At 43.4% G+C, this 27,245-nt stretch overlaps 1 protein-coding gene across 5 annotated transcripts in view; it reads left to right on the forward strand.

Annotated features, from left to right (window-relative positions):
- Window positions 1-27,245, forward strand: part of PLCL1 (phospholipase C like 1 (inactive)) — a 355,656-nt gene that overhangs the window by 303,322 nt on the left and 25,089 nt on the right. For 4 of the 5 annotated variants that reach the window (XM_084816901.1, XM_084816928.1, XM_084816938.1 and 1 more), the window contains exon 6: window positions 18,932-21,321. The exons of the other annotated variant lie outside the window; for it this stretch is intronic. In XM_084816901.1, the coding sequence (XP_084673027.1) occupies window positions 18,932-19,114 (183 nt within the window). In that variant the 3' untranslated portion in view covers window positions 19,115-21,321. Of the gene's footprint in view, window positions 1-18,931; window positions 21,322-27,245 lie in introns of those variants that run through there. 5 annotated transcript variants of the gene reach the window in all.

The raw sequence follows: 27,245 nt of genomic DNA on the forward strand, positions 1-27,245 counted from the left end.
CACCTTTCTTCCCCTTCTTTTGTGTGTGTGAAAAGAAAGCAATTTTCAAAAATACTCTGCTCTGTGTTCATAGACTAAAAGTTCAAAAAGTGTTGTTGGGGTAATGTTACTCACATCTGCATGTCATGTAATATCTACTTTGGCCCCTTGTTGTACAGCTTTATCTTCAAACTATAAAGATGAAGGTATGGAGGTTATTTGTTGCTTATAAAGTTCCTGTTGTCCTTTAAAGACCTTATAAGATTTCTGTAGTTCCATTAGTAATGGTCTTATCTCTGAAGAGCTGGATTTAATCATACAGATGTATTGTTGAAAAGACACTTAGGATTTAAAATTTCATGAATATTTGCTTAAAAATACTATTTTTCTTCTGATTTTGTCTTTCCCTCTCTGGTAATGGTTCCATTCTCCAGTTTGAAATAAAATTACCTTCACATGATTTACTGTATTTTTGAAGAGATTTGTTTTTAAGTGATTGATGTTTTGAGACCTGGTGTTAGCATAAACAGCACTGAATAAAACACTTGATGCTGGACTAAAAAATAAGAGCTATCATTCTGCCCCAACATAATGGTATCCTGAATTTAAATGAAATTTAGACTGGTTAGACTAACGGGATTTTTGTCTGAGGCCCTAAATTTTCTGGAAGTCATTTGCCAGGCTGGAAGTCATTCCATCGGAACCTAGCTTACACAAAGAATACATAAGGTGATAAAAGAGGTCCCAGAATGTACCAATTCAGTACCACAAGGTGGGGGATTGTCATGTGATTGAATGTATTCCCATATAAAACACAATTCTGTTCAATCTTTCCATATTCAGAGTGCTTTTGTATGGATAAGCATTCAGTAATGTGATAGGGTACAGCCTGAAGTTGAACAGTCCAGGGTAAGTTTTGCCACCATTTTATGAACTAGGCCTTAGACTCCTCTGTATAAAATAGGCCTTGGACCTGGCTTCCCCAGCCTGGGTCCCTCCAGATCTTTTGACCCACAGCCAGCATAGCCAATGATCAAGGATGATGGGAGTTGTAGGCCAAATCATCTGGAGGAACCCAGGTTGGGGTAGGCTGCCTTAGACTCTATCCACACAGCTCTTATGGCTGACTGCTTGGTCCACTCTGGACATTCCTTTCAGGAATCACTGGCCTAGTCTAGCCTCTTTTGTGCTATTTAGAAGAAACTAGGGATGTGTGAACTCACCCCCATCCAGGTTCTCTGGACTTCTGCCCAGCCCCTGACCCTGCTTGCTGGTCCCCGGACTGTGCTTGAGCCCGTCCCATTCTTGGCGAGCAGCCTGCACTCACCTCAGTGGCCTTGGTGAGCTCCCTGGTCACCATTTCTAAAAAATATATAAATAGAGATTGCAAAAACGGGCATGTTTTTGTATGCACGAAAATGTGCATTTTTGCAAATGCGCATATTCTCATCTGTGAAATGCGCATTTTTGCAAAGGCACACAGTGTGTGTACGAAAATGTGCATTTTCCATAAAATACGCATTTTTGCACACGCAAATATGCGCATTTGCAAAATGCACATTTTCGCATGTGCCCAAATTTGCACATTTTTGCGATCGCCATTTTATTTCCCAGAAAATGGCGACTGCAAAGCTCAACAAGGCTTCTGGGGTGAGTACAGACCATTTACCAAGCGTGGGCAGGGGGCGAGCAGGGGCAGGGGCTAGGGGAGCAGGGATCGGGGGTGAGGGCAGGAGCAGGTCCTCCAGGTTCCTGGACTGAATTGGGCACCTGTGCCGTCCCTAGAAGAAACGGATGTTTTCCGGTTGCCATAGACAACTTGACCACCCCATGATCATCACAATGACAACCGTATCTTCCAACATAATGTAGGAGTGCCTTGCTATTTACTGTTATAACCAACTTCCCCAACGTAGTGCCCTCGAGTTGTGCTGGACTGCAATTCCCATCATTCCTAGCTAGCATGGAGAAGGCTACCGTAGGAGATCACCAGTGCTCTGATCCAGCCCCCACTTCTCTAGAACTGTGACTGTGAGCTGTTTGTTGTCTGGGGATTCCTTTGTGCCGAAAGGGAAATGTCCTTGTGATTGGTTATTGTAATAAATATCAAAGCAGTCACTTCAAAGCCTTAGCAGTCATTTTAGTGCTGTATAGAGGGACATCTTCCTAAAGATGCTTGCCTGAAAAGGAGAAATCATAACAGGAAACAATATGAAGCTGCTGCTTAATTGCTGAACTTGTATTACCAAATCAGCCTGGATGTTATAGGATTGGCCTGGATTCAACAGGAATCAACCGTCTCACATCCTTGCTGTACACTAGGGGTGTAGAACCTCAGGACTGTGGTTTGAATCCACCCTGCCTGGGGCCTCAGTCCTACCCACCAGGGTTCCCCAGATGGTTTTGCCCCCTTTCCCTCGACCACCTATCGTTTGGTGGTTTTCTGGCTTTTGTGCAGTTTTTTCCCCATTCTAAAATGTTGAAATGCCTCTCCTAAGCAGTAAGAGCTTTAAGCTAAAACATGCTGGTATTTTTGGTATTTTGGCCCTGCCTCCTTTGCCTTCAACCCCTCCCCCTCCCACTGCTGGAATCCAGCCCCCAACAGCTTCTCCAAAAATGATTTCAGCCTTCGGGTTGAAAGGCATTCAAAACCCTTGCTGTACAGGAATAAATGAAATACTGTTAGGGATGTACGAATCCCCTACCTGCCAGTCCAGGGGTGGGGTCTGCAGGGGGGGGGAGACGATCCATTCCTCCCCCAGGAATCCTTGCTGGCTGGCTCCACTCCGTGGCAACTCCACAGAGCTGCCGGCCAACTCCATACAGCAAGAGATACAGCCGCCATTGCCATGTCGTATCGCTGAGCATTCACTGCAGAAAGGGATCTAGATGCAAATGGCGTCTGCTACACCATTTGTGTCCCTGTTTTTTCATGCGATAGGCTACGCAAATATCTACATAAATACAAATGTGTAGCCTATCGCGGCTGGTGAGGAGGATCTGGCTCCACGCGGGTCCGGCGGGAGGCAGAGGTAGGTGGACCCGTTCTGCCACGGACTCTGGAGGCCAGATTCAAAAGAATCCGGCCTCAATGGAGTCCGTGGTGGAATTCTCTGGTACATCCCTAAATACTGTATGGCAGAAATGTGATTGTTATTTACTGGTGATATTGCTGAAGTTAGTTGTAGATCAGATTATGATTTGATGTGGGGTTTTCAGAGCTAAATATTAAGGTCTTAAATTCTGTAAGATTAGATCGAAAGATCAGCAAGCCTTGTATGATTAAATAGAAATAACCAAATGTTATTTTAAGAGTATTCTGATGTAGCTACATTTTTGTACTTCATAACAACTGTAGCCATGCTTTTGACTCAGATCAGTCCTCCCCACTTCCCACTTTTTAAAGAGAAAGGTTTGTATCTTTGGCATGTATACCTAGTTGTTCAGTCGTGTCCGACTCTTTATTTCATTGTTTATAACAGTAGTCATTCAGTGTGAAGAAGTCTTGAGTTATAGTTGCAACCCTCCGCCCCCATGATAATTCTAATGAAAACTGGAACTAATTCTTAAAAAAAAAAAAATAAGGATTTTTTCTTAGAAAAATAATAATTTCATATGTTAAGGATATCTTAGTTCAAAACGCATACATATAATATAATGTATTGTATATAATTGTATATAATTGCTATGTAAACATCCAGAATTAATGTACACAAGCATAACATTTCTATCATAGACATAATCAGCTATATTTCTAACCTTTTAACTTACTCAATTTGTTTGAAATACCCTATACTTATCTATCTCCAGATTTGGGGCTGGTTTGCACATAATGCTAAGCCTTGGTGTGGTTTGTTGAAAGCAGGCTTGTTATTGTGTCTAAGGCCATCCCCATAAACAAATGATGGTTTGTTAACCAGCTACAAACCACAAACAGAAGCCATGGTTTGCTGTTGGCCAACAAAGTCTGGATTGTAAAACATGACTCGTTGTGATGTCAGAACCCAGAGCCATGTCTTATTCCTGGCTTGTTTGCACTGCTGTCCACCTTGAAATAGAGGTGTCCAGCAAGAGCACCTGAAAAAACCACTCCAAAGGCTGGCAAAATGGCGGGAGAGAAACAAACCTAAAAAAGGGGAAACATGCTGTGGTTTGCTTCTTTGTCTGCAAGATAATTCATAACAAAAGCAACAAACCATGGTTAACATAAATCATGGCTTAGCGTTGTGTGTGAAAACAGTCCAAATTCCTCTTTCATCAATTCTGTAAAAGGTCTCACTGAGATCCAAAGTAGGCTACTCCTTGTCTGCTTTGTCTCATACATACACATTTTTATTAGCCTTGCCATTTCTGTCACTTTCCAAATTCTTATCGGCCACTCCTTTAATGAGATGGTCCAAGATTTCTGTATCTTCTTGCAGTTGAAAATTGGAGTTACTTCAATGTAACTCACACATTTTTCATCTTTGTGCCTTAATCTTGGATAGCAACTTCAGTTTTTATTTGTTTGTGATCACTCACTGACCATGTAAGATGCATATGTGAGTGACAGAGCTCATGGATTCCTGAGATGAGAATCAAGAGAGCCACTACTTTATATGGATTAAAAAAACAAAAGCTTTGTATAGTTGCCTTAAATTCAGATAGGTTCAGGGCAAAACAGCAGTTTGTTTTACAGCTGCTGTTTCCCCAGCCACATAGACGGGTAGCTTTTATGAGCTCTTAAAGTGTTGAAGAGGATTTTCACAAGAGCTGTCACAGTAGCTAAACTGATCAAAGGATTACAGTGCTCTCAACATGAAGTAGGCTTTACAGTAAAAACAATGGTAGAAAACTCTGGTCATCTGAGTTGTATCCTTGGCAACTTAGACTTGGCTTTAAATAGGTCAAGTGAACCAGAGAATGTGGAGAAGAGCATAGAGCTGTAAAGCTTCTGTTCATTCCATTTCCTCATAGGGTTTTTTTTAAGTTTCATTCTTTTTTAATAAGAGCTGTTTGCCCAAATTTCACAGAGAGGCAACCCCTGACAGCTTGAGTGTATTTTTAGAGCACAGTCAGAAAAAAGTGGCATCACCTACATCAGATATGCTTTCAAAGGGTCTTATGAGCATATAACAAAAAAACACCAGATTCACTGATCCCAGGAGGAGCTGAACCAGAACTGCATGCTAGCATATTCCCCCCTTGAGTTCACCGTGCCATTCTCTGGCAGGAGTGAAAATGCATTGTTGGGCGGATAAAGCCTTCAGGGCACAATAACAAGGGATGGGCCTCTTGGTAGATGTTTTCAGTCTTTTTCTGAATAAGCAAAGAGATGTGGGGAGGAAAAGCTAATTCATTTGTACCTGTGTTTTTACACATTAAACCAGGGGTGGGCAACATCAGACCATGGGCTGCATGCATGCACACACAGCCTGGACTCAACTCCTGCCCCTGCTGCCACTGAATTTCCTGCTGTGGCAGCAGTGGCAAAACAGCTGATAATTTGCCACTAGGTTTTGGCAGCAAACCACAATGGTGGCCCCCAAAGGCCAACTTCAGCTTTAAACATTGGCTTAAAGTGAAAAGTGTCTTTTCTTAGGCCACCATCATGGTTTGCCACTGACATTTGATGGCAAAAACCAGCAATTGTTTTGATGCTGCTGCTACCAAAGTCTGGCGGTGTGCAGCAATGGCAGAAGTGCAGTCCCCGAGGGTTTAGGGGTTGAAATTGACTTCCAGAACCCCTAAAGTTGCCCATCCCTGCATTAAGCAGATGCACATCTGGTTTTGCCATCAAAAGTAAGCTCAGCAGGGAGCTGCAGTCAGTCGCAACTTCCTCATGAGTATACGTCAGGGCTGGGCAACGTGTGGCCCCCTAGATGTTGTTGGACTCCACTTCCCATCAGACTTGGCCAACCTGGCCAATGGTGGGAGTTGATGGGAGTCGTAGTTCATCAACAACTAGGGCCCTGGCATACCTGTATGATAGACACGTTCATTGCAGTCACACTTCAGACTTCTAGTATACAGCTAAAAACATCTGTGAGTTGAACCTTAGAGTTTGTAATGTCTGGTAGTTTGTTCATGTGCTAAGCGATGTTAGTGTTTTTCTATTGCTGTAACAATGAACCAGAACACCGGAACTATATTAGAAACTTAGTTGTGGGATTGAGTCATTGAGTCCATGACCTATGTGCCGCAGAAGGCTCTGTGCTATAAAAAGGGGAGGCTCTGCGCATAGGTACGATAAAAGAGGGTTGGGCACTTTTTTTTAGTAGCGGTCTTTTCAGTCCTTTTCTGTCTAAGGGCCAGCTTTTATTCCATTTGGCAATTTAATTCTATCACTTTGAAAAGCATCTGCAAAAGAAGGTCACTTGGTGCTGAGGACAGAGGAGAGGCTCTTTCTGTTGTTAGTAGTACGAGGAGGGAATGCCAGTGCATGAGATAATTTGATGGAAGCATCTTATGACTGTATAATACTCAGTGTGTATGGGTGCTTCCAGACAAGGCTTTTATCATGCTATTGCCCCATCTCATTCGCAGAATTTTATGACCCCCCCCCCACCGCTATTTTCCCACCGCTTCTTCCACCTTTTTCCTATCACCAAAAATCTGTTAAGGAAGAAAAGACAAAAGAGCTGCAAAATGCCTTCTCATGGTTAGCACTTGGACCCCTCCATCTATTTAAAAGAGGGATTTCTCTTCATTTCTAAATGGTGTTCATTTTGAAAAGTGGGAGGTATTGGGTCCTAGGCCTGCTTAGGAGTCACATCCAAAGCCTGGCCCTTTAAATTCTGATGCATGGAAGCTGTTATGCTTATTCAATGACATTTTAATGAGCTTCCGCCACGCATTAAAAATGTGGTTGTTCAGGCAGGCATTTGGGGTGGGCTAGAATTGATGCTTTCGAACTGTGGTGCTGGAGAAGACTCTTACGAGTCCCCTGGACTGCAAGGAGGTCAAATCAGTCCATCCTAAAGGAAATCAACCCTGAGTGCTCATTGGAAGGACAGATACTGAAGCTGAAGCTCCAATATTTTGGCCACCTAATGCAAAGAGAAAACTCCCTGGAAAAGACCCTGATGCTGGGAAAGACTGAAGGCAAAAGGAGAAGGGGACGGCAGAGGATGAGATGGCTAGATAGCATCATGGATGCAATGAATATGAACTTGAGCACGCTCTGGGAGAGAGCGCAGGACAGGAAGGCCTGGCGTGCTATGGTCCATGGGGTCACGAAGAGTCGGACACGACTGAACGACTGAACAACAACAACAAGGGTAATTTTAGAAATGTGATGTTTTTAATGTTGAATTTTATTGTATGAACTGTTTTTATTGTACATCGCCCAGAGTGGCTGGGCGACCAGCCAGATGGGCGATTAATAAATTTAATAAATGAATGAATGAATGAATGAATAAAATTTTATATATGCCCAGAATCATTTGACTCTTCAAACTACCTCAAGTGATAAAGGCCCATCCATCCATCCATCCTCTTAGGATCTGTCTTTTGACACTCCCCTGTGAAAACAAATTGCCAGGTCTAATTCTGAAGCTTCTGACTACTGAAGTGAAATGCTAAACTTGTTCTTATAGCGTCTGGACACACAAGCCCAGCTGGAGAATGTTAGGCTTCCCTGGCCCAATTTGCACGTAATGAGAAGCCACCATGGATTAATTTCCCTACTGGGCTTCTTGCTGCAGCGATGGTGGCCATTTTGAATATTCAGGGTGCGGCACAGGGGCATACTGTAGCTTCCCGTTACTTTCGAACTGGGCAAGGGTGGATTATTGGGGTGGTTGACAAGCCACCCACAACCCTTGAGTTCTGGGTGGCTTGTCAACCACCCCAACAAAATAGCCTTTCTGGGTTTGCACATAACAAGAAGCTATAGTGCACCCTAGCTGTGCCCTGGGTATTCAAAATGGCAGCCGCTGCCACAACGATAAGCCCCACAGGGAAATTTACCCATGGTGGTTTCTCATTACATGTGAAGCAGGTAGAGACAAGGGATAGGGAGATTCTGTCTTGTATGAGGGATGGGTGAGAATTTCATTTCAGTTCCTTTTTGATAAGAATGTACCCAAACTTGCATTTTTTCATAATTGGGATGGAAAGAACTTGAGATAAGATGATTCTAATGTGGGAGGAAACGAACGTGATTTGTCCATCCATGCCCAAGGCTTTGAGTGCTTAGCTCTTAAAAGTCTGGGTTTGAATCCCTGTGTATTCAGACCAGGTGCTTCATCTTTAACAGCTATATGGCAGGCAGGTACAACATGGCCTTCTCCATGCTGGGAATAACTGTACCTATTGGATTTATCTGATGCAGATGAGTGAGGTTTTGATAAGAACTTGCCAAAATCCACATATTTTTTCAAATTCAGGAAGGAAAGAACTTGAGGTGTTTTTTTTCCCCAAAAAAAACTGAATGCAGGAGAAAGCAAAACTGACAGATCCATCCATATTCTGAATATCAGCATGCCCCTTAAAATAGTAGTAGCTGTTTGGAAAGCACACTCACAGAATGTTTTTTTTTTTTTTTTAGCAGGGATGACACTTAAAATGCCATATGTTCTGGGGTTAAATTCAGGTGCACAAAAGGTGTCATTGGCTGCCTGCAACCCATGGTGTTGATGAAAGCTGAATGTTACTAGACTAGATAGTCCTTTGGTCATGTTTGAGGATTCCAACATGTTTATATAAATCTTCTCCTCCCAGTCATCTGCATTTTAAACATACAGGGTTAGCATATATTTTCTTGGCCGGGGGTAGGCAACAGGGTGCCCGGGGACACCACTGCACCCCACCCACTGCACCTTTCCTGGCATCCCCCAAGGTGCCCTTCCCTTCCCACTTTTGTGTTTGTTTTTTGTTTTAATGGGCTGGTTTGCACATAATGCTAAGCGTTGGTGTGGTCTTTCAGCTGTCAGTTCAAAGGAGTTGTTTAGTCTGTTGGGGTTCAGACCCCGCCTCTGCTTGTACTCATTCTTTTGCGCAGGTTACTTCTCCTTTGTGAATAGGAGATGGGCCACCATAATAAATATTATAAAACTATCAAAACGTCAAGCGTCTCAAATCAATAGTCACTTGCCTCATATATCTGTACCTATACAGTTCTTTGCATCTATAAAATGTATCTTAACGCACTTATTAATGTAGGATCCATGACAAAGGCTTTCAATGCCTAAACATAAGCTTTCACTTTGCCCTACATGTAATAGTTCCTTAACTTTATTTAACCTGCAAATCAGACGTCTTACAGCAAAAGAATCCCAAACAGGTTAATTACGAAGCTTTATGCCTCTCTCAGTTTTGAACAGTCTGGCCTGTAGGTTATGATTAAACGGGCCTATTAAACCAGGCAAGATTAGTTTGGCTAATTCTGTAATAGTCTAGGCAGAATTCATTGTACTGTTAACTGGCTGTATCAAAGCCCCAGGCAGGAGAGGCGAGGGAGAGAGGGAGGGAATACCAGCTGTCTTGTCTGCTGCAGCACCTCCAGTTAATTAAACTATGGTGTCTCTCAGTGTCTTTTGCAGATGTTGGAAAGATAGGTAGTCTAAAAACATCTGGACTAGACAGAGGAAGATGACCACCTGTAAACTGGATATTCCCAATGTCTACTTATAACCCACAGAGCAGTCCATGAAAAATGTTGAGTTATAATAGGATGTATACAACCAAGGCAACATTTCGGTCAGTTTTGACACTGAAAAAATATCAGCCACATGTTTAGGTGCCTAATGAATCCCTAGAGCAGGGGTAGGCAACATTTTGGACCCATGGGCACATTTGGAAATTGGAGAAAGTGTCCTGGGAGCCACCAAAAATGGCTGCCATGGGAGGCATGCCTGGGGTGACCCTCCAGATGTTGGCCTACAATTCCTGTCATTAGCCAATAGCCATGCTGGCTGCGTATGACAGGATTTGGAGTCCAACATCATCTGGAGGCCCACAGCTTCCCTTGCCCCTCCTTCAGGAATAGTTGACAAATAGCTGAGCTGGTGTTTTTCAGAGGGGGAAGGGGGACTATACAAATAATAATATTTAATTACTTATATTGCACATGGCATACATTATCTCAGCACTTCATCTACATTAGTCAGATGTTTCGGACTACAATTCCTAGCACTCCTGACCATTGCCCATGCTGGCTGGGGCTGATGGGAACTGAAACCCAAAACATCTGAAGGGCACCGGGTTGGGGGAGGGCTGGCCTACATTATTTCAGTAATCTCAGTAAAAATGTTCCTTGTTACTCATTTTTAGTGCCCCTGCTATGGAGAAGTTGCTAAAGTATACTTTTGGCATTGCCTGGAATACACACATACCCTGTAAATCTCTGCGAAGGCTTTAAGAATAATAAACCAGTCATGCTGCTGCTGCGTTTTCTTACTTCCCCAAACTCCCTACACTTACACTATTGGCTACTGAGATTAGTAGTGGGTGAACCACCGGTAAGCCTTATCTGCTTTGCCACAGAAATCAGCCACTCTAGTTCTGTCAAAACTGGGTCACGCCTCTTATTTCTAGGCAAAGTTGAACCCCTGCCCCCTACCTCCTGATCTCTCAACCCCCCTGCCACTTTCTCCTGAAACCCTACTTCAGCCTTCCCTGACTGGGGCCCTCTGGATGTGTTGAACTACAATCCCCATCATTCCCAGCCAGCATAGGCTGCCCTGCTTACTGGTCCACAACAGCAGGAGCAACAGCAGCGCTCCAGCCACAGGGAGAGGGACGGACGGAGGTCACCCCCTCCTCCCTCTTGCTGGCACCTGGTGTGCTCCATAGCAGGGCATCAGGACAAAAGGCTCCGGTGACTCTTGGAAAATCTGGTTTTCTTAAGAGTTATTCCAGCATCAGTGCCTCCCTCCTCCCCTCTCCCAGTGGCACAAGCACCATTGCTTCCGCCAGCCCAGTTGGCAAATAGGGTTTAAAGGGTTGGGGGAAGGGTTGCGAGATGTGAATGGGTGGGAAGGGAGTGAGCCAGAAATCCTTCTCTGGTGTGGGTGTTGGCCTTGAGCTGGAGAAGAGTCCAGAGCCCTAATGTTCCCCTTTTCTTGGAGGCGAGCATGACAAGCCCCCAAAACTTGTATCTGAGCCTTGGAACCATGAATGTCACTGGCATCTCTAATAGCTGATTGCTTTAAGTGCAAACGCTTGCCTTGACAAGTGCTTTCAAAGAGACTCTGTACAAGCATGCATGAGTCATCAGGAAAAGCGGTGGCTCACCAGAGAGCCAAGAGATGCCAAAGGTCACCCTCCTGAACAGTACCTGAATTGAAGCAATCATCGGAGATGGGCCTAGAAACACGATCACCTTATTTGCTTCTTTCCCTAGCTTCGATTCCGCACCCCACCCCCCTGATGTGTGTGCATAAAAGTTTGACTATACTGCTGTGCCTGCACAGGTGTGTGGGCCAGCTGCATATCAGACATGTGTCATGCTGCTTGTGCAACCAACCTGCATCATTTGCATAGTACACTGGTGCTACTACCACGATCACCAAAGCACATGTCGCACTACTACTACCTTTCAAACCTTGCCTCAGCTACAGTCCACTAGGTATTGTCCAGCAGACCATGATCTCATAGGCTCACTGACTATGCAATGTGGGAGAATATTATGGGCTTTCCTTATTGGGCTGTCGTAAGATGAATGGAGATAATATATATGAAGCACTTTGAGATGTGCTATGTAAATGCTAACCATAATTACTTATGTAATTATATTTATAATTTATAATTAATTACTTATCATAGTGACTATTTCAGAACTTTCAGAACCTTTTTATTCTCCCAGGCATTTGAAGAACTGTTTTTAATGCTTTTAGTGCTGGTTGAAATTTGGTTTTAATGATGTCGTAATGATTTTACTCTTTGCTGCTGGTTTTATCTTGATTTAATTTTGCGCTGTTTTTATTTTTTGTCTTAATGTTTGTACTGTATGATTTTAGTGTAGTGTACACTGCCCAAAGAACTTTAGTTGATGGATGATTTAAAAGTACAGAACTTGGAGACTTATGGGCATCCTATGCAGAGTACGAGGAGGAGCAGAGCGGAAGCGATCTTCACCTCCACATTCCTCCCGCTCTGCATTTTGGCTAGATGGGCTCTTTTGCTATGTAGCTGGGGCGCGTCAGAGTGGGAGGGAAGGAGGCTGGGGAGACCCAAGGATACATCATAAGCCAGCCTCCCCAGTCCCTTCCCCACCTACTGGCATTTATTTATTTATTTATTTATTTATTTAATTTCTATACCGCCCAATAGCCGAAGCTCTCTGGGCGGTTTACAAAAATTAAAACCAAACACACAATAAAACAATTTAAAATATATAGAACATTAAAACCATAATATAACAATACAACCACAATAAAATCTAGCAGCAGTGCAGGAGTTTAAAATACAGATTTAAAACAGCAAAGATAAAAATTTAGAAAGCTAAGATGCCTGGGAAAATAAAAAGGTCTTCACCTGGTGCCAAAAGGAATACAATGTAGGCGCCAGGCGAACCTCACTAGGGAGCTCATTCCAGAGCCAGGGTGCCACAACAGAAAAAGCCCTCCTCCTAGTAGCCACCCGCCTCACTTCCTTTGGCATGCCCCCTTTACCCCCTCTCTGAGGTCACCAGCATGGTTCTCTTCGTGCTGACTGTGAAGGGGAGGGCACAGGGAGCTTGGATTCTTGCATCTGCAGTCAGAGCGCTGTCTGTGACCTCAGATCTGGGAATCTGAATTACCCTATGGCTCCCCAGACTCTGTCTAGGAGCCATAGGATTACTCCCTAAAGTAAACACACACGCACACACACGCGCGCACACACACATACACACACACACGTTAGAAGAAAAACTGTAGTGCTGTTTGAGCTGCATGTTCTCCAGCTAACATTTTCATGTGAAAAAAGGGGTTGGGACCCTCTAAATGCTTCCTGAAAGACCCCACCACCCAGAGCACTGGTTTGCTGTTGTTCACAGTCCTGATGAGCTGCAATTTCAGCACCATTTTTTGTTTAAAAAAATAGCCCTCCTTCTTCCGAGTAACACTGACATCATGATGTCACTTTTACTAGGATGCAAGGCTATTTAACAAACAAAAATGGCACTGAAGCATCAGCTGATTGGAGCTGGAGAGGCTCCCAGTAGAGCATTGCCACTGCCAGATTTGTAACAAGGTGCCAGGGGAGAGCCCCCAATGAAAGTAATGGATGAAAAGATGGCCCCATTGAAACACTGATGAAAGAGGAATGCATTTTGTGCATGAGTGAGAGAAATTGGTGAAATGCAACCCCCTTTCAGATAAGCCCTTAAATATTTTACTAAAAGATGTGATTAGTAACTTCTGTAGCATGCTACCAAATGCTGCCCTTAACTTTTTCCTACTTTGATGTGATATTTATTTCTAGAGTCAGTGATAAGATCAAGTAGCAGAAGGAAGCAAGAGCCTTGGAAGGCTAAAATAGAGAAATGTGATTTTTCTTTGTCTGACAGAAAGAATGAGTTCTTTGTATGTGTGTACCAAGGCAATGGTTCTGTGCTCTCAAACTATTGCAATGACTGATTTTTCCAAGGGTTATTTTGGTTTAGCCTGGTTTTTGGAGCTGACCCACATTCTTTCTAGTATTTGGATTTGTTAAGGTGTTGACATAATTTTGCTGGCATTTTTCTTTTTAAAGTAGATTAAATTCACAACCAGTTTTTCAGAGCAAACAGATGACTTCTCAACAAGAGCATGTCCAGTGAAATTATTCCTTGCAGATTACTTGCAGTACTATGACAGTATTGACACAAGGGACCTATGTTTGACATTCATTTTCTTGCGCAGTGTTACTCAAAACCATTCTTTGCATTCTCATCTTGCACATATGAAGCTGCTATAGAATTGGGGGGGGGTTCCCCCTTCAGGGCCCACAAAACACTTAACAAAATGTGCACATCAACTGCAATATAGATCATGCATTCAATAGTAATGATAATGGTGCAGCTGCAAGGACCTTGGAAAGAGCTTGGCTTCCCGCATCTTGTCACTTAGATGGGATGACCCGGGGGGCGGGGGAGAAAGCCCCCCTTTCTCTTCTTCACTCACTGCTGCTGCTGCTACTGTGGCCCTGCCAGGATGAGGCAAAGCAAAGTAGAAGTGTTTGGGAGGCTGGAGTGATAGGGATGGTTTTGTGGGAGCTGGGAGGGCAGTGGAGGCAGCAGGGGGCACTGGGATTCTGAGCCGCTTGGCTTGGGGGGGAATTTCCATGTTGTCCTGATTTTGAGGAGTGGGAGACCCAGAAAAATCCTGAGCCAATCCGAGGAGAGTCTTGGACCATTATATTGCCTAGTCCACAGTGGTGGGAGCTTAACTCATTCCTTTGACAATGAGTCGAATTTCAGATTCCATGGAAGTTGTTGCAGATTCCTCAAACACACTCACCTCAGGATGTTCCACCCCCATGTATCTGTACAAGGTAGCTATAGCATAGTGTGGAGGAGAAGAGAAGGAGTCGGGTCTGATCCATAGCATCCGCAAGCCTGTTTCCCCTTTGGCACTTTGCTCCCTGTGTAGGTTAAAAGCATGGAGGGGAGAGTGAGACTTGCACCCACCCTCGACGTTACTGTGCTTTGCTGGCCCTGCCCTTAATGTCCATCAAAACATCTCTAATGTTTTTGTTGAATGAAAAGCAATATGATTCCCTGAGGCCCTCCTTGAACTGGCTCAGGATTTTTCCAGGTCTCCTCCCCTCCGCCCCCGCCAGTCCAAGAGGCTTAAAAGGTTTATTATCCTAGAAATTTAAGCGGGATTTTCATGCAACTGCAATGCTCATTCTCTACTCTCATTATATTACACCCCAAGCCATCTCTCTGGATTTTCTTGGAACATTTGTACACACTTTGGACAAGATGGTTTGGTGCATCATCTCGTCTAATCCAGAGATAAACCATGTTTTGGATCAAGAAGTAGAAACAGTTTGGCTACAATTCTCCCAATGCAGGGGATAGTAAGTAAAGTACTTGCCTGCAGTAAATGACATTTACAAAGTCTTGGGACTGCAAATCCCATGATGCATTGCAGCATCAAGTGAAATATGTGTACATAGGAATAAGTAAGAGTTTAAACCTACAGAGGTTTAAGATTACAAATCCCATGACGCAGCTCTAACGTTAGTAACAAGGATCCCTTTTTAAAAAGAGTATACATAGAATCAGGTGGATTTAACTTTTTACATGGAGTTTTAGATCTCCCTACTGCTGAATCCTGCTTGTTTCCCCTTTGGGGAATGGGTGCTCAGGGCCACTGGGAGTGCACGGCCATTGACCGGGTGGGTAAAGGCAGCAATAGGGATGTCATGGGCATCTGGCCGAGGGTTGAGGCTCGGCCCCCTGGCCAGTCTGCAGATCCCAGCACTTGCCCGACTCAGCGCAAGGCAAGTCAGGTAAGCGCGCAGTCTCCTGCCCCCTTGCCAAGCTGGCATTTTGCGTAAAAATAACAGCTCATCCTTTTACACAAAGGCTGATTTTGTTGAAATGGCATCCATAAAAAGCCAATTTATGCAAGATTGCAGGTGTAAATGGTCTAAATAGAGTTCACCTATCCCTAGGCAGCAAAGCCCATTTTCTCCTTGCAGCTACTTAAACCATGAATTCATTTAGATTTTATGCTCACTAATGTCTATAACAAATCTGTAATAATGGATTTCAAAGTAAGCTTTATCTAACAAGGAAAACATCCACAGATTTTCCTTCAAGAATTCTATAAATTCCACTCATAAGTACAACAGATTTACAGGAAAAGTAAGTCTATGTCATCCCAATGAAAAGGATTAGGACTGCATTTTAGATTTGTTGTGAATGGCATCACCCCGACTTTCTGTAGTGTTCAAACCATTTCACATCCCTGTGTCGTGACTGAATTCTGACAGCAGTCTTATTACGGCCATCAGCTGACAAAAAAAAAATCACTACATTTCATCAGTGATGTAATGCTATTCCATCTGTCTACCCATGATATTTAGCTTTGATTAACACAGGAGTGTATGAATGGTTCGCAAACATTTATAATTGCCAGTTAGTTTCCAACATGATGCCCAGGTAAACTGATGACACAAGCTGTTGCTGGCAGCATCAAAAAAATAGAGAACCTTGGATGAATTGATGGAACTGTCACCCAAAGCATCAACAGTGAAAGCAACGATGGGTGACCCTGGCTTCTTTCAGGTTCACTTTCAGGTCTCATAGAAAGGTCTGTGTTCTATTAGTGCAAAGGAGAATATATATAGGCCTCTTTCCTCTCCCACCTGCTCACTCTGCCCCCACAAAAGTTGCAGAAGGATGACCTGTAGGTCATAATGTGTGATGGTCACTTATATGGGGTTTCCCCTATGTACACCAAGTTGACTCCTGAGATCTTCTGAGGAGGCATTATTGGCCATTCTGCAACCAATAGAATGTCACCAGGCAACAGCTTGTGAATGGGCCTTCTTGGTAGTGGCACCCACCCTCAGGAACACTCTCCCATGCTTTGTTCAAGAGACAAAAACTGTGGTGAGCTTTAAACACCGCTTGAAGACGGACTTGTTTACACAGGCTTTCCCTAGCTCGTAATGGATTATGACGCTGCTCTGTTTTATTATTGTCTTTGTTCTCATGTTTTAAATTATTTTTTATTTAATATTGTTCTTACACTGGTTTTGTATTGGTTTTTGTACTGTATTATATATTTATTGTGTTGTGCACTGCTTAGGGATGTTCGGATATGAAGCACTATAAAAGCATTTTTTAAAAGGGTTTTCCACTGCCATGAGTATGCATTGAGTATGTATGTGTGGAGTGAAACCCCATGTATGCAGTTACCATATTGCTGTCAACGTACAGGTTTCATACTAATTCCTACATGCCCATGTTTTTTCCTTTGGATCTGTGAAGCAGCCTAGTAATTTAAACTTGTAATGATATTTAAAAGAGTCTGGTGCGAAAGGAAGGACGGGCACAGTTGTCACACCAGAGACCTCCGGTTAGACAGGGACCCTTTTGTCTCACTAAGTCATCCTAGCCAAACAGTTAAGCTGTTCTGGATGTTCTCAGCTTGTGATGCATTTCCAGATGCTGTTGTTCCCAAGCATTGTTTACTGGTGTCAAACCTTGCCAGCTACCATTGTCTTTCTACACTTGTTTACCAGGATTGGAGCAGTACCATGAATGCAGAATTTCATGGCGTGCGTCAGGGGATTGAGTCACAACAGGTTGTCACCAAGTGCCAGATTTTGCTGCGAGGGGATTGTGGGCAAGTTGAGTGATGCCATCTAGAGCTTTGTACTGTGGTTTATGGTGAAATAATATATTTCCCTTGCTTCTTGAAGTTGTACCCTCTCTCTTCTTTGACCATTTGCAGGTCCATATCTAAGAATAAAAGATGTCTCTCTGTCTCTCTGTCTGTCAGTGCCATAGCTCCAAGGCCGTGGAACCTAGGCACCTGAAACTTGGCAGGCACACTAAGGGCCCCCTAAGGATCTGCACCTTGGGATTATTTCATTTTTAAAGCGCATCAATCAATCAATCAGTCAATCAATTAATTAAATTTAAATGTGTCCATGTGGTTGAAGCCTGCAGTAACATTTTCAGTCACTGGGGGCAGACTTCTTTAACCATTGCATAGCTTTGCAGTTGATATAGTTTGAAGCCAGGAGAAATTAGTAGGCCAAGGCACAGAGTTATGCACCTGCCCCATCCCTGCTCCTTTGGGGGCAGCCCCCCTCAGAGGAATGGAGTGGAGTGGACAGACTCCCTTCCATAAGGGACTGTAGGGATGCATCATGGCAGGAGCTGTGCCTAGGGGTGTGAGTGGGCAAGCCTACAGTGATGTGTGTAGGGCTCCTCCATGTGAAGGGGTATCCTGGGTCAATCAGGACTTTTGTATGACCACTGAACTCCTTTATGTGTGCTTTTTACATGTGAAGGTTGTCATGTGGACACCCCTGATGATCATGTAATCACATCAAGATTCATTTTTGCACTGTGATTTTCTCAATATCTTTATACCCCGATGCATATTAATAACCTGTACTGCAGCAAACTGTGTATGTGCCAATCCCATTCTTAATGGATTCTTAATGGATTCTGATTTAACTTGCAGAAATTCTGCAAGTTAAATCAGAAGGCAAGAGAAAAAGTAATGGCAGGTAGAACAAACCCACAAAATAAGAATGGGAGGAAATGAGTAAAATATGTTCACTCCAGCTTTTGTGGAGAACTCTCTCTTTCTGGCTTGGTTAAGTTTGCTCTTTAGTTGTCATGCAAAAACATTTCTATCTGATTAGTATGGAATCTATTGCGATCTGGTTTAACAATTATACCGTGACTACTATTGTAATTATCAACATTAAGAACAGAGAACAGTAAGCATTTTCTCCGATGCCAGCCCAGTGGCTAAGCTGATTAACAAGCTTCTACTTCGATTGGATTCTTGGCTTTTTCTCCAGAAAAGTTTCTAAACATCTGCTCCCAGCAACATTAGCCAGATGCCAGCTAGAGCACTGGTCCAGAGCCTGCATAGAAATGCTTTAGAAATGCTGTTTCCAATAGGACTTAAGGGCACATGTCTGCTTGTTGGATTTGTTGGCCACTTTCTCTAGAGCCATGAGATGGCTTCAAGGACATGTAATTAACTGTCTTGCATGGCTAATGGTTCATAATATACTAAATCTGAGAGACCAGCCCACAAACCCCTGCAGAGCCTCTTGTGTTTACTGAAGAGGCAGAACTTCCATAGAGCTGCCCGATTTCAACTGCATGCTGTCTGAGCTGAAATTAATCACAGGCCCCAGAGTGGATGTCAAGTGAGACCAGTTGACATGTACCTCGTGCCATGTAAAAAATAAAGCATCACAATGGGGATGTGAGGAGAACTAGCTCTGCTTTCTGTTTTGAAGCACCTGCACTACTCATGAATCTTCTTCTTTCTATGTATTTGTTGCATACTCTTAGGGACAAGGGGACCTGCTGAAGAACGCCAAGAATGAAGCCATAGAGAACATGAAGCAGGTCCAGCTGGCTTGCTTGTCATGCGGACTGAGCAAAACGGGATGCGGGAATGTGGATGCAAAATCCAAACGGTGCCTCGAGGCAATTGAAGAGAAGGAGACAGGCGATGAGAATGGGAGGCTGTGAAAGACGCCTGTACCTCTGGCATGTCATATATTTCGATAGCCCAAAATTATTTTTTTAACACATTTAAAAAGAAAGATCCACATTAGAATGCCCTCTACAGGGTGTCAAAAGTATTAAAACCCTCACAATGCCAGTGTTTCACTGCAGTTCATTTATCTGAGTTTAGTGACAGTTCTAATCAATTCAAGCTCTATGCGTTTGTGTGGGGAGAAGCTGTAAAAGTTCGGTCATGAGTTAGATGATTAGCCTTGCTTCTTATTTATTATTTTGGCATCTTTGATCAGATTTATATAATTCTGAAGTCCTAGGTTAGAGAGCGAGAGAGTACATAACACATCAATTTTATACTTCATTATACGATACTGTCATTTAGTGGCAGCTTTTAATACACTGTGCTGTTCCGACTGCATAATTCAGATTTTACCAGCAAAACAAACAAACAAACAAGCCAAAAAATAGAGAACTCCACCTTTTATTGGCATGGATAAATAATGGATTCCTCAGCATAGTAAGAATGATGAATAATTAATTTATCCATTAAATTATGTTGATGAAATATTAAACAGTCAGATTTTTTTGAGAGATCTCAATTGCATTTCTGATTAACATTCCACTGACTTTTTGCTAATCATGATTTGCAATGCATTCATGTAATACATATTAATGGAAGAAAATGGTCACTTCATTTAATTCAAGGAAGCCAGGGCTGCATTTGAGTTCTGCAAAATGTGTGTAGCTATATGCTGAGTGATACCAGGCTTTGGTTATGAAGTGTGAGATTTCAAGAGTTCTTTAGACAGAATAGAATATAAAGGCGATCTTTAGTAATCCTGAAGATTTCCTGGTGCCATGATCTGAAAGAAGATTATACAAACTGTGAGCTTGAGATAAAGCTCTAAGATCTTAATTTTGCTGTCTTTATTCATAAGAACAATCCTGCACGAGTCACATGAGCAAGGGCTGCTTCTCACAGCACATGTCAAAGACATGGGCCTAATTTAGACTTACTCCTGTGGCTAAGTAGAAGTAACATGAAATGGCAGCATTTGCTACTCACTTAGAGGAAAGGCTTGTGAACTGCACAACACTAACCACTACTCTGCAACCCATGAGCCTCCTCGCTCCACTTCGTTGTGTGTAATGTTTTCTCAACACTTTTTAATGTATCTTCAATCGTATTTTGAGAATATACTCAACACCTTCAAAATGTAACATGAGAAGCAGCCCTAAGACAAACAAAGAATAGCCTTTTTCTGTTATGTCCAAGGGCAAGTTTGCACAACCAGATTGATTGGCTAAAAATGTGGGATGAGCAGAGTGGTTCAGTGATGCTTTCACATGACCGTTTAATAAATATATCACGATCACAGTTACTATGCAGAGTGCCACGTGCATTGAAGTTATATAAACGTTTTTAAAAATACTGAGAATTACTGGGCCGCCACAAAGCCGAAAGTGGGTGACGTTGGGGTGCAGCCAATGTGGACTGAGTGGCAAGTTGTCCTTATGATGTATCGGTCACATGACTGTTCCTGCACAATCATTTCTCTCCTCGCCTGACCTGTTTAAACCACATTCTCACCACACCAGTCTGATTGTGTGAACTGGCCACAAACACGATGTACTAGAAATCTGAAGCTACCATGACAAAATCGCTAAAGGAATAGTAGCAGAAATAAATAGCTTGAAAACTTTTAATAGTTACCAATTCATCTTGTGTAAAATCTTGTTGAAATGTTGAGAACAACTGTGTTCTGCTAAACTACAGTCTTGTCTCATGGTGAAGCTAGAGGACGTAAAGAGAAAAAGAGTCTCCATTTTACCACCTTTAATAGTGTCTGGTTCAGATATTTCTAACAGTGTTCCTATATTTCAATCGTCTCAATGCTTGAGTATGTATTTGCATTACCTCTATTAGAAATGGGTGTACTATGGATATAAGAGATTATATTTATTTAAAGCATTGCTTTTATTTTGAAAAGCTACTTTTTAAATTAATTTGATTAACAAATGTGCTGATTTTTCTCTACTTAACAAAAGGCCAATTGTTGAAAGTTTGACCGTCTGAAAATCCTATATGCGTTAAGTTATTTTTTTCCTGATTTCTTAACAACACTATTATGTTCATGTTGCACATTTCTGAGAGAGTAAAGCTATGGACAAAAACTTTGACCTATGTTTAAGTAAATCAGTTATTATTACACACTGATACAACATGCATTTAGAACTGAACTTTCAGTATCAAATGGCAGAGTATAAATGTGGACAGCACAAAAAATATATGAATCACACTTGCCATCACTCATTCAACAGAATAATTACGAATGAATGTGTACACACACACACACACACACACACACTCACTATGGGTAATGAGACTTGAATGGCTAATGGGCATAACAACCAGCCATCATGCACTTTCACCATGCTTCATGGAGAATGTATACATAATCTTTCCACGAAGAAGGAATTGTGCACATCTCCCAGTCAGTACACACATTTTCCAGCAGGCCTTGGGAAATATGCATGTCTTCTTGACAGGATTTTGTACGTTCTGCAGGCGTTATGCATAACGTCCAACAGGCCTTACGGAATGTGCGTACTTGATTTTATTTTGCACTTCTCTGGGCAATATGACATTCGTTGGTCCAAGAAATATGTCCTTGGTTCAGAGGTGGGCAGCCTGCAGGCCACAGGTGGCCCACTGATTAATTTATGCCATCCACAATGTCTCATTGCACCAATCAGCAGAACGGGGGGTGGGGGGGAATGGCGTGGTTCAAGCCACCTTTTCCTCACCACTCAGCTGTTCCTTGCTGATCAGCTTACCATTGGGACTTTGCAGCCATGTCTCCTGTTTCCCACTGCCCCACTTCACATCCCTCACTCTCACTATATACACACACATACCCCTCACCACCACTGCATTCATCCATTCATGCAGTTGAACAGCTGGGAAATTGCTAAGCAGTGGGAGCAAGGGAGCAGGCTGCAGCGTCTCACTACTCAGCTGATTAGCAGGGAATAGCTGAGCAGTCGGGGGAAATGGAGTGATTAACTTCATCAACCCAGCTCCCTCTTCCTTGTTGCTCAGCTGCTCCCTGCTAATCAGTCTGATCCTGATGATTGTGGGGGGAAGGTTAACCCTCCGCTCATCCATGATCTCTCCTCCTGCCCCCTGCCCCACCCCGCTGTTGAGCTATCACCAGGGGATGGCTGAGCTGTGGGGAAAAGGAGGCTGCAACCACATACACTTAGGGATGCCATGTTCAGAGAAAATTAGACAGCAGGCTGCAGGTTGCTCATCTCTGAACTAGAGATATAATCAAATTATGATCTTTTATCGTTTGTGTGAAGGAGGGCAGTAATAAGCCAGATGAATGCAGTTCGTATTGCTAGACCAATTAAGCCAATTTATTGAAATAGATTATGAAGATCTAGTGTTCAATGCAGCTGGTCAATCCGTCAGAAGTATTCTTGCTAGCAAAGGACCTACTGGAGGTATGTGCTGACTCTTGTAGTGTGTTCAAAGAATGATGCAAATGTTAAAAAATCTATCAGCTCATATTTATTACCTTGGGTGAGGAGGGTCTCCACACTCCTAGGCTTTTGGCATCTCTCAGTAACATCACTCAACCGACAGAACATATTAATAACGTATTACGGTCACAGACCAAAAACATTAACACAAACAGGATACAATACATAATAAGAAAACAAATACTTTATGTTGTTCAGTCGTTAAGTTGTGACCGACTCTTCGTGACCCCATGGACCATAGCACGCCAGGCCTTCCTGTCCTCTGCTCTCTCCTGGAGTGTGCTCAAGTCCATATTCATTGCATCGGTGATGCTATCTAGCCATCTCATCCTCTGCCGTCCCCTTCTCCTTTTGCCTTCAGTCTTTCCCAGCATCAGGGTCTTTTCCCGGGAGTTTTCTCTTCTCATTAGGTGGCCAAAATATTTGAGCTTCAGCTTCAGTATCTGTCCTTCCAATGAGCACTCAGGGTTGATTTCCTTTAGGATGGACTGATTTGACCTCCTTGCAGTCCAGGGGACTCGTAAGAGTCTTCTCCAGCACCACAGTTCGAAAGCATCAATTCTTCGGCGCTCAGCCTTCCTTATAGTCCAGCTCTCACAGCCATATGTTACTCCTGGGAAAACCATAGCTTTGATTAGACGGACCTTTGTCGGCAAGGTGATGTCTCTGCTTCTTACTATGCTGTCTAGGTTTGCCATAGCTTTCCTCCCAAGGAGCAAGCGTCTTTTAATTTCATGGCTACAGTCACCGTCTGCGGTGATCTTGGAGCCCAAGAAAATAACATCTGTCACTGCTTCCATTTCTTCCCCTTCTCTATGCCAGGAAGTGATGGGGCCAGATGCCATGATCTTAGTTTTTTTAAATGTTGAGTTTCAAACCAGTTTTTGCACTCTCCACTTTCACCTTCAGCAAGAGGCTCTTTAGATCCTCTTCGCTTTCTGCCATTCGGGTGGTATCGTATTAATTTGTATTGAAGATAAAAAGAATTTGGCTACCTTTTCAATGATGTAGGTAGAGTCATCACTTAAACAACGACAGCAGAGTTTCACTGGGTCTTCAGGATAGAGGATGTAATAAATGGAGAATCTGCCTCTGTCTGGCCTCCCTATACAAACTGTGGCATAAAGGAACATGACCAACAGATTCTCTCTCCCTGATTCCACAGGGACAAAGCTGTTCATTAAGCAGAATCTTGTTAAGTTGGCCAGTTAGCATTGCAGAAGGCAGACATACTAAAATGTGCGAGCATAAATGCCCGTCTGTATTTGTAGATACTTAATGTCTGTAAATATGAGGGTCTAGCACATCCATAATTTGAAAGATTACTCAAGCACAAAGAGAAAGACTGATCCGCTGCAATACTCAGATGATGTATAACAAGGTCGATTCACCTTTGGGTAAGAGTGAGCCTTTAGGTCAGCCTTCCCCAACTGGATGCCCTCCAGAAGTTTTAGACTGCGCCCCCATCATGCCTGATCACTGGCCATAGCTGCTGAGGGCTGATGAGAGTTGTAGTCCAAAACATCTGGAGAGCACCACATTGGGAAAGGCTGCTTTAGGCCATAATTGCCCATAACCAATAGCCAAACTACTGTGTTTCTTTTCTCCCACCCCTACAACTGTTCACTTTTGGACAGTATTTGCCTAATAATTACGGAATGATTAAAAACCTTTAACTATCAGAATATTAATAGTGTGTATTCCATATGCTGGAAGAAACATTAACAATCTCAGATATGCAGATGGTACCACTTTGATGGCTGAAAGCGAGGAGGAGCAGAGGAACCTTCTGACGAAGGTGAAAGAAGAAAGTGCAAAAGCTGGGTTGCAGCTAAACCTCAAAAAAACCAAGATTATGGCAACCAGCTTGATTGATAACTGGCAAACAGAAGGAGAAAATGTGGAGGCAGTGACAGACTTTGTATTTCTAGGCGCAAAGATTACTGCAGAAGCTGACTGCAGCCAGGAAATCAGAAGATGTTTACTTCTTGGGAGGAGAGCAATGACAAATCTTGATAAAACAGTTAAGAGCAGAGACATCACACTGACAACAAAAGTCTGCATAGTTCAAGCAATGGTATTCCCCGTAGTAACCTATGGCTGTGAGAGCTGGACCATAAGGAAGGCTGAGCGAAGGAAGATAGATGCTTTTGAACTGTGGTGCTGGAGGAAAATTCTGAGAGTGCCTTGGACTGCAAGAAGATCATAGAATCATAGAACAGTAGGGTTGGAAGGGAGCTACAAGGCCATCGAGTCCAACCCCCTGCTCAGTGCAGGAATCCAAGTCAGAGCATCCCTGACAAATGGCTGTCTAGCCTCGTCTTGAAGGCCTCCAGTGTGGGAGAGCCCACCACCTCCCCAGGTAATTGGTTCCATTGTCGTATTGCTCTGACAGTCAGGAAGTTTTTCCTGATGTTCAGCCGGAAACTGGCTTCCTGTAACTTGAGCCCATTATTCCGTGTCCTGCACTCTGGGATGATCAAGAAGAGATCCTGGCCTTCTTCTCTGTGACAACCTTTCAAGTACTTGAAGAGTGCTATCATATCCCCCCTCAGTCTTCTCTTCTCAAGGCTAAACATGCCCAGTTCTTTCAGTCTCTCTTCATAGGGCTTTGTTTCCAGTCCCCTGGTCATCTTTGTTGCCCTCCTCTGAACCCTCTCCAGTTTGTCTGCATCCTTCTTAAAGTGTGGTGCCCAGAACTGGACACAGTACTCCAGATGAGGCCTAACCAGTGCTGAGTAGAGGGGAACTAGTACTTCCCGGGATTTGGAAGCGATGCTTCTATGAATGCAGCCCAAAATAGCATTTGCCTTTTTTGCAGCCACATCACATTGTTGGCTCATATTCAGCTTGTGATCGACAACAATTCCAAGATCCTTCTCGCTTGTAGTGTGGTTGAGCCAAATCAAACCAGTCCACACTCCAGGAAATAAAGCCAGACTGCACACTTGAGGGAATGATATTAAAGGCAAAACTGAAGTACTTTGGCCACATAATGAGAAGACAGGATACCCTGGAGAAGATGCTGATGCTAGGGAAAGTGGAAGGCAAAAGGAAGAGGGTCCGATCAAGGGCAAGATGGATGGATGATATTATGGAGGTGATGGACTCGACCTTGGGGGAGCTGGGGGTGGCGACGGCCGACAGGAAGCTCTGGTGTGGGCTGGTCCATGAAGTCACGAAGAGTCGGAAGTGACTGAGCAAATAACAACAAATTCCATATGCAAAGTGGATGTATAGTATACGCAAGATGCATTGAGCGGCTTATCACCAGTTTTTGGCAAGACATATTCTCTGAATGCCATCTCATTTTGTTTTTAATATTGAGGTATCTGGCAAATGTTTGCACCATTATAATGCCAGGAACTTTTTGTGCAGGTAAATGTCAATCCAGAGTGAATTCATTTACAGAATGATGAGAAAGTTACAGTGACATGGTCCCCAAAACAAGTCACAGAAAGATAAGCAGGGAGAACAGAGTAAGGGATTACAGTGCAGAGAGACTAAGGGGAGTGGGAAATGCCAAAACCAAAAGAAAAACATCATCATGCATTGCCCATTACGTTGAAGTCAGTAGCGAACCTGCCATTGATTTTCACATCATCAAGCGATCATTCCATAACGGCTACTACAGTAGTGGTGAGAGAAAAATGAGATCACCATTAAATTCATGCCCTGTGCAATAAAGACAGAAGATAGTGTCACTTTGGAGTGGCTATATATGTCCCCATCTGCCTTCCCTAGGAAGTTTAACAAGAGAAATTATGTTTCTTACCTGTTATGAGAAAAGTTGCTGCCTATTCTTCAGTTCCATCTCTGTGTTGGTTTTGCTGCTGAAAGATGCCGTATTTAATAGAGATATATATGCTGTGATTCAGTTAGGGGCCATACATACATGGAAGAAAGCTTCTGTGTGTGAAAGAGTCATCGTCAGTGCTGGCTCCAGGTTTTGGAGGGCCCTTGGGCAAGACACCCTCCATGGACCCTCTTGCTCAATGAGTCAACCTTCTCACCACCACGGACACCAGCTGCTCTTGCTTCTCCTCTTTCTCATCATTGACAGGCAGAGAGCCAGGGATGAAGCAGGCAGTGGCATCAGCTCCTCTTCCTCCTCCTCCTCCTCCTCACCACCACCACCACCACTGTTGTCTGGGCCAAGAGTGAGAGGCAGGTGAACAAGCAGGCTGCAATGGAGAAGTGAAGAAGCAATTCCAAGGGGCTCTTGTCAGTGGGCCCCTGCTAGGGAATGGGCCCTCAGCAGGTGTCCAACCATGCCTACCCTTGATGCTAGCCCTAGCATGCATGACAAGGGGCCCTATGAGCATGTAGACCTCTCAAGCTACAATTGCTCTGATCTGATATTTAAGCAGGGAAGGGAAAAGTTGGATTTCTCTCCCCCTCCCCAGGGCTGGTGATGGGTAGGAGTTGTAGTCTAGCACAGCTGGAGGGCGCATGATTGGAAAGGCCGCTGTACGCTGTTACTTGGTGAGTAGATGTGCATAGGACTGCACTGTTATTTTCCATTAGATGTGTGAGTCTGGAGACTTCAGTGATATTTACTTTATTTACAAATATATACACAATGGCATAG

Source organism: Heloderma suspectum, chromosome 1 (genome assembly GCF_057233095.1).
Source record: "Heloderma suspectum isolate Gila_16-S chromosome 1, 16-S_ref, whole genome shotgun sequence".
In the NCBI taxonomy this organism is placed as follows: Eukaryota; Metazoa; Chordata; class Lepidosauria; order Squamata; family Helodermatidae; genus Heloderma; species Heloderma suspectum.